Raw genomic sequence first — 8,200 nt, 5'->3', positions numbered from 1 at the left:
CTTCTTTGCTGTGGTTCCCCACACGTTTCTCCACTCTGCGATAGTGAGTCCTCAGAAGGTCCGAAAACGCTTGACGCGCCACCCTTACTACCTGCTTCTTCTTCTGAAATCTCTTGGCTGTCCGGCCCCTCTTCTCTAAGCTCACCTGACTGCCGTGAGCTTGAGCTGACTCCGCACGACAAGAATTGTTCGTCCAAAGAGAAGGTGACATTCTTTTGTCCATAACTATCTCCCTCTTTACTACCTGCTTCTTCCCGTAGATAGCAAGCCTTCTCCAGCACCTTAGCACAATCCGCGTAAGTCTCCTTTACACTCGTATTCGGTTTAGCTATCACACCTGAATCAGAGACAATGCCTTCCGTGAGCAAATCTTCAGAGGAGGGAGGAGCTTCGATGGGGTTTGTAGCACTGCCTGGGTCATCTGTATTATGCAGACACGGTAAAGCAGCAGACGCTATCTCCACTCCTCGTTTGTCTACGCCGAGGTGCCGCGCAGCAAGAGGTTTGCTGTCCTCCTTCCTCAGAAAAACATCCTCCCCCGAAGGTTCTGATTCTTCCGTCATTTCATCATGCTTCTCATCAGAAGATCGATCTACCTGTTCTACCCTCCCCTTATTTACCCCCTGGCGACTTGTTTCCCGACAATCTGACGCTTGCCTGGACTTCTCTCGGGTAGATAGGTCCGCCTGGGGGGCGCCCTGAGAAGTAGAACTACAACACACAGACTCGTCGTCTTCTGACGTATCGGTAACAAACTCATCATACACCTGACGAAGGCGACGGCGTGATGGAAAGGGGAGAGAAGAGGGTGACGACGCTGATGGTGGAGCCTCGATAAATTCTTTGCATAACTGATCCTTCACAGAGAGAAATCCCTTGGATCCCGTTTCATGATTCTCCATGCCTACACGACAACTGTCACCACTTAGGCGGAAAAGATCAACAGGAGGAGGGAGTGGAAAAGGAACTGCAACCCGGGAAGTCTTTTCGCTAGCGACTTCATGCATATACGCGAGCTGCTGTTTGAAAGAAGGAATACGGAAAATGTGAACTCCGCAGTTGCACCCCGTGGAACCTGGCGAAAACAGAGATACGGATGTGGAGTGTCTGCAGAACAACAGAGAACAGGAAGATACGACAGCAAAGAGGCTAAAGGGGCTTCTATTGCCTTTGCACAACGGCGTAGGCTCCTGACCACAAGGAATACACAGAAGATGACACTGACCGTACCTGCCCGTATATATATATATATATATGAAGGCTTTCAGTAGGAGAAGCAGGCTGTCTGTTTATCTGTCTGTCTGTGTTACGGTGCAACACTCGCAACGCCACACAGACAGCTCCCACCTCAAAGCAGAAGAGCGCGCATACTTATAGTCCGGTCAGACGGAACAAGGGAGAAAAGAAGGCTTGCGAAATCATAAAAAAGCAGCAGCATCAGTTCTATTCGGTGGGAAAGAAACGGATCTTTTTCGCGTCCTTACAGGTAAAAAGTGGCCTGTCAGAGTCACTCATTCCAATATGCCTTCACTTACGCATGCAAAGCATTTGAGCTAGGAACGGGCTCTTCTTTAGACTGCATCAGGCGGTAGAGGCACACCCGTCTCCTGTGCTTCCGACTTTGCCGGGATTCTTCGGTGAAGTTGCATGCAGACGTGTCCACGTCATCCTCACGATTCCTAGAGGGCGTTCTTTTAGAGACACTACGGGATGAATGACTGGTTTCCCCTGACAGTCCACCTTCTCCCGTCGGCCAGTCAGCAAGACTCCCCCCCCCTGCGACAACAAACCTCCTTCCGCAGTTTGTACAAGACACATGCCGGTTTTGGGGAGCCGTTATCCCGTATGCGTCACTGTCGCTAGCCATACTAGAAACGTATTGAGACACATCACTAGAAGTGTCTGATGTAGCATCATTCTCTATGATTGGCGCCCTTGTTCTCCGGCGTCGTGAAACAACACCACGATGACGAAATCGACAAGGTGTAAGCTGAGTAGAATCGATGCGATTTTGATAAAGAGGATCTGAAGAGGAGGCAACCGTAGCAGAAGACCAAGAAGAACCTGGTCTCACGTCAGTCGGAGAGAAAGGAGAATGAAGAAGAACATGATGAGAAAAGAAACTTGGAAACATCTTAGACCCGACATTCTGTAAATGAGCTGCAAACACAGAGGCGAAACGTCTTCTGGTCATCTCACTAGAACGCGAAGCTGTCGACAGCAGACATGTCAAAGGAAATACCTGAAGAAGAAGAAGAGCTGAAGAACGTGATGCATTGGTGTTCCCTAGCGCGCAATTCTCAAGAACCCTTCTAGCAAAATTAGCTGGAATAACGGTGGCGCCACGTGTTTCACCCGCCTGGTACTCGAGGGGACGCTGCGCGTTGTCAAGACACTTGACTTTAGAGACGTCTTCAGAAGTTTTGACTTTCTCTCGTTCTTTTTCATGCGACTCCTTCTTTACTACCTCGTATGTATCTTCGTCGCTGGATTCCGAGCTCCATGTAATAGGAGGTTGTCCATGAAGGCATGCAGAGGACATTACGCAATCCTGCAGGGTCCCCGCCGTCCTTACATCTTCTGCATTCACACTGCCGCAATAAGAAGAACGCGTCGTGCCACTAGCAGGTTTCTGATCCCTCTGGAGTCTCAAGTCTGTAATTCCAGTTCGGCTTATATTGGAGGCGCCTTCACCTTCATGTGGTAAAGATTTTCCGTATCCTCCAGGACAAGGTGCCCGGCTTTGCGGGTCGCTTCGTCCTGCTGTCTCGTGTCTACCTGCGGTCAATGCCCTGTTAGCCGGTACATTGACTGCGGCGACCGGCTGTTCTTCCTTAGTATTTTCACCTGAGGTATAGAGAGAAGCCTCTCGTCCATTCTCTTCCTTAACTCTCCCCTCGACTTGGAATTGCCTTGTTCCATCATCTCTTGCATCGGATGACAATACAGGCTGCTGCAACGACTCCTCATATCCACCAGAAGAATCGCCTCTACCCGTCTCATTGTCAGTTTCCTCTGTCTCTTTATATCCTCCCTGGGTTCTGAAAGAGATGACACTGCTGTATGTCTTCTGACTGACGCTTGGATGAATAAACATTCCTTCCTCTGTCCTTCCATGCATCATCATAGTGCTTTGTGGAAGCTTGTCTTTCTCTGTTATTCTCTTGTTTGGAAACAACATGCTGCTCGAATCACTAGGTCTCGAGTCCTTACTCCGATTCTGGTCCTGCGTGGGGTTTCTCATGACGTCCTTCGTACCCTCTCCTTTAGCCTCATCTACAATGCGAACTACCGCTGCAGCTCGAACAAGACGACCAACAGCCTCTAGAAGTTGACCCCCTAGCCCCTCAGTCCATCCAGCTGTATTGACAATCAGAGGTATAATGGTAGAGCACCCTGTCGTCTCGTTACGATGAACTGATACGCCGGACAGAGGGGGAAGCGATTGCCTCTCAGTTATGTTAAGCCTCCTAGATATGTGTTCTTCTAGCTTCTCTTGTTCTTCAGCTGCACGCTGCTGCTGGGGGGGGGGACTCGGTTGTTTTCTCTTCATCGAGATAGAGACATCTGAAGATGACCGAATGTGGTTATCATGATCCTCTCGATCGATGCTGTCCCTTTTCTGATCTCGATGCTTACGCGCCTTGTGCTGGAGCTGCTGCTTTAGTTCAAGTAAAATACCTGGTACGCGACTGGAATACAGAGATGCACAACGACTAATACACCGTATATAGAAATACGGAGCATGCTTCGGAGACACATCTCCAAAAAAGATATTCTCTACAAGTCTCCCTTGTTCAGGAAGACTACATGAACCGGAAGCTGTTCTCTTTCCTTCTGACTGTGGAGTATGACGGAGATCAGTCAAGTGCTTGAAGGTATCAACAAGGCTATGAGGAGGGGTCAAGACTGGCTCAGTCACCTGAAAAGACACTCACGAGAATCAGGCGCCCCCCCATAGACCGTGTCCATGGGAAAGATACACCTCAGCTCAGCCCGGGATAACATCGAAACTGAGAGACAAACGACAAAAGAAGCCTAGGCAACCCCAGCCTACCTACATACAATGGACACCTACTCTCCCATCTGACTAGACAGAAGAGCCGACCGATCTATCTCTCTCCTTCTCTTCCAACTTTCCTGCATGAGTTGGGAGTAACAAGGGAACTGGAGTCTTTCGCGAGTTGTCATCGTGTTTGTGCTGCGGTAAACAACTACAAAGACTCATGAGGACGCATCGCACTTATCGTCATTCTGATTCGACTGTACTACGATGGATAGCGATGGCTGCTAACCTCATGTTTCGAAAGAGTAGAGAGAATGCCCCTGAAAAAGAGACGCGTCAAGCAGTGTATATACAAACATACACTTGTGTATATATGTATCTATGAAGTGTGCATAGTGACACAACTATCCCTTGAGTGAGCGTGAAAAGCAGAACAAGGGAACTACAGGTTTAGGTTCGTATTGAACGTATCATTCAACTATAGCCAAAACTCCAACCCCTACTTCCCGTTGGCCGAGTCATAGTCCGGGGTCTATCCCACCACCGGCGTCTCGTTGGCTACCGCATGTTCTAGTGCTAACAAGTGTCACCAGGAGAGGAAAGTTAAGCGGAGATAGGTAAGGTAGTTTCAGGTCTCAAGAAACCGAAATGGAAAGAGGATCGATCCAAAGAAGAACACCAGAAATAATACTCACCTCTAACAGGGATACACACCCTGGTAACGTAAAGGTCGGCTGTCCTACATCAGCCTCGAGGAATGCTACCTGCGTTTCACAACACACCAAAGAAAGAAAGAGAGGGGGACTCCGTGAAGACTGAAGAACGTATAAAGGACCTTCCTTAATGTGACAAAGCCCATCAGTTCTAGGGTACGATGTGCTGATGTATGGACGATGTGATTCAATGTACGGGAGCTTCTTCTCTGTCTTTGAGTGTTCGGAGGGAGACATGTTGCCTGGCTCCGCAACTCGAAACGCTGTATGTATGTATGTCCCTCCGTGTGTACGAATATGCATGTACGTATGAAAATATATGTACATATGCAGACATGTATAGTATTGTATATATATACAATACTATATTGTATGTTCGTGTGTATGTAATTATGCATTTTGATGACACACATATGAAGCTCCATATCTGCTCAATAGTGCGGTGTCATGCTGCCGTATCTCTAAAAGCATGCGACAGTGCGAGCTTACTGCGCCGGGCAGAATGCCATGAGGACGCAGCGCCGAAGTGGCAATCTCTCACTGTTAAGGATGGACGCCAGACACCATACCATCCCCTCAGGTTTTCGTCTTCATTGGGGTGTCTCTACAGGGAGATTACCTTAGGAAAGAAGTTCAACAAGGTGTTCAGCAAGAAGCAACAGAACGTCGTCTTGCCTACTCCTTTACCACCCCATAGAACGACTGCTGGCCATCTCCTTCGACTTCCATGACATCTACGCCAGACCTCTAGAAAGTCAAGAAACCAATCACAAAGTCTCCCCTGCAAGGAATTCATCCTCGATGCGATCCCTAGTGGCGCCTTCCTTTCTGTTACGTGACCCTTTCCAGCCCGTACACTGGAAGCTACCAGGAAGAAAGAAAAGGGAGAGAAGCTGCTGTGAGCTTGCCGAGACCGTTGTGTGTCACAAGACACGCGTGTATGTGACAAACGAACTGGCTAGCCAGGGCTTTCAGCACATGGGGGAGTGAGGCATCCTAGCGCTAGAGCACGTCAAGTCAGTGGACCCAAGGAACACTAGCGTCGTAGTAGTAGTTGTAGTTGCAGAGGTACTGCCTTAATACGAAAAAGGACACTTAGGGAAAGAGACGCACGCTAAACGGGACTGCACAGCCTAGCTGCCCGACATAGTAGGAGTCCGTCCACTGAGGAAAAAGACTCAACCCTTCGATCGACACTGAGAAGGAACCGTGAAAGGCGGACTGTAAACAAATCGGTTTACCCAATGGATAGATGGATATATATACACCGGTGGTGAGGAGGGAGCCGAGGTGAACGAGGTCGGAAAAGCACAAGCGAATAGACAAGGTAACGACATAGTAGTGATTCAGAAAACCATGAGACGTGTATGTAAGAGGAGGGCTTTCAGACAGGCGAAGAAGACTACCGAGATACCCTGCGAGTGAGCTCCCCCGACACCCCTTCCACACAGCACAAGTCTGTGCAGAACCTCGGCGGCCTCACTGAGTATGCAAGCGACAGGGGATGGTACACTTGGCTAGATGATCTGCTACTGCACGGTGTATCGACACTCCAGAATGTATAAGCAGCAATCACAAGATGAACACCAACGCACTTTCGTCTTTCCTGTCCTTTTGTCTTGCCGTCTGTTCATAGCTGCATCCCGGACACAAGGCCGCAGGAGCGCAAATGAAAGACGCCCGTCTCGTTCTACGGCTGAACTTCACGAAGAGGCGGATAAGCTGCTGAGCCACATAACGCCTGTAAATCCAAATATATATAGATATATATAGATATATGGAAAGAGAGATAGATAGATAATCACCTACGGTCAAGACAGTTTTTCCCGAATCAACCTGAGAGAAACAACAATCTCATGCTGCTCCTCCACGCAAGGTGTGTAGCTAACCTCTTAGGACGAGGCGTGCGGTTAGGGCATATAGGAGCGTCATACTACACCCTGATGTGCATCAAGAGGAGACAGGCACGAGGTACGAGCCTACATGATCGGCAAATTTGCGCTTGTATAGCTCTGTGTCGGCCCTCTGTGTAGCCTCTACCCGGACAAGACACAGTGAGCAATCTCCTTTTAAGTGGGTCATACAGACATCAGGGAGCACATGAATCCAGCACAGTAGAGATGTCACTCGCTCTCTATTTCTTTCTCATTCCTTTGTTCTTGAAAGTCAGTCAGAGTAAGATTAGAGACGCACGCGAACTCGTCTTCAACACAAGATCTTAAGTTTACCATACGGGGGGAATGAATTCCAGGGGGCGATAAAGGACTGCATGCGCGGGAGGCTCCACTGCGTGATGGATGGAAGTTCTTCCGAAGTGACTCCGCTGTTCCGCGAAGCAAATGACGACAGGATACTTCTGCAGAATACATGAACACGAAAACACATAGAAAACAGATCTACATAACGGATCACCGCTTGATATAAAGAGACCTAACTGGTATGGTCTTTGAAGGAGAGATGGCTAGACTATTCTACACGCTTGGTTACCTCACCATCCGAGAAAAAGATATTTGTCGACGCACACACAGCTCGTTACAGCAGACCGGGGGGTATGTAATTGATCGTGTGTCACGAACTCCCCAGGTGTTAAAGACAGGATGCGCAGGCAGCTGATGTATTTGAGTCTATGGTCAAATAGAAAGGTAATGAGCCCGGCACCCTCAGGAAGAGACCCGTTCGTGTCTTACGTCCTCCCCCCCCCCCCCCCGCGCCTCCTAATACGTACTGTGCTGCACGGCCCCCTCTAAGTGTATGTATGCTGACTCCTCACTCTTTATGTAGACGTGTGTGCTTGTGCTCCTTTCAGGGCTAGGCTACGAGAGACCATGTATATGACTGTACACCTCAGATCCTGAGTAGTAGTAGTGGTAGGACCGAAGGTTTTTAAGTGAGGCCATCCCGTCATGCGTGTCTCACACCAGATCATTTTGTTTAGAAGAACAGCAGGAACGTGAACAATCAGCTTTTCCTACCGCGGGTGGATACCGGCTCAGAAGACCTCGAATCGCCGAAGAAGCCGTTGCTTCCGGCAGCAGGCGCTCGTCGACCTGAAGTAGGCGTCTTAAGGCGGGATTCTGTGCAGTCGCCTCTATTCCAGAGTCTGCCCATTGACTGGTGGAGAAAGATCTATACAAGCTGAGAATCACCCGGGAAACGGCGAGATCACACGTTTATTACATGGCTGAGACTCTAGCTCACTAAGACGAGAGACACCATCAGATACGCGCGTTGAAGTTCTATGGTCTACATAGCGGCTGCACAGTTGTTTTCTCTCCCTCTATGAAAGAAGTGAGGACCCAACAAAAGAATGGGAGAGAAAAGGTAATGGGATTTCTGGGGAACAACTACCTTCTCTTCTTCTTGCGTGCCAACACCGTAGCCTTACACGTGGTAAGAACCAAACCGACGAGATCACGTGGACGGGGCGGGGTGCAGAGGACAGATACGGCTAACCCATGAAGGAAACGACCGGTTCGTTGTG

The 8,200-nt window shown here is 49.1% G+C and overlaps 1 protein-coding gene across 1 annotated transcript in view; it reads right to left on the bottom strand.

Annotated features, from left to right (window-relative positions):
- CSUI_006284 (molybdopterin guanine dinucleotide synthesis protein b) overlaps positions 1-7,853 on the bottom strand; it is a gene marked incomplete at its 5' end in the record, with an annotated part of 12,653 nt that extends 4,800 nt beyond the window's left edge. The window contains 7 exons of the mRNA XM_068066448.1: positions 25-1,107; positions 1,536-3,922; positions 4,702-4,770; positions 5,339-5,466; positions 6,315-6,460; positions 6,948-7,075; positions 7,692-7,853. Of these exons, the coding sequence (XP_067921575.1) occupies positions 25-1,107; positions 1,536-3,922; positions 4,702-4,770; positions 5,339-5,466; positions 6,315-6,460; positions 6,948-7,075; positions 7,692-7,853 (4,103 nt within the window). The remainder of the gene's footprint in view (positions 1-24; positions 1,108-1,535; positions 3,923-4,701; positions 4,771-5,338; positions 5,467-6,314; positions 6,461-6,947; positions 7,076-7,691) is intronic.
- Positions 7,854-8,200: the final 347 nt, after the last annotated feature.

Source organism: Cystoisospora suis (assembly GCF_002600585.1).
Source record: "Cystoisospora suis strain Wien I chromosome Unknown contig_3145, whole genome shotgun sequence".
Lineage (NCBI taxonomy): Eukaryota > Apicomplexa > Conoidasida > Eucoccidiorida > Sarcocystidae > Cystoisospora > Cystoisospora suis.
The sequence above is the reverse complement of the archived record's forward strand: the minus strand, read 5'-3'. Positions and strand labels throughout refer to the sequence as shown.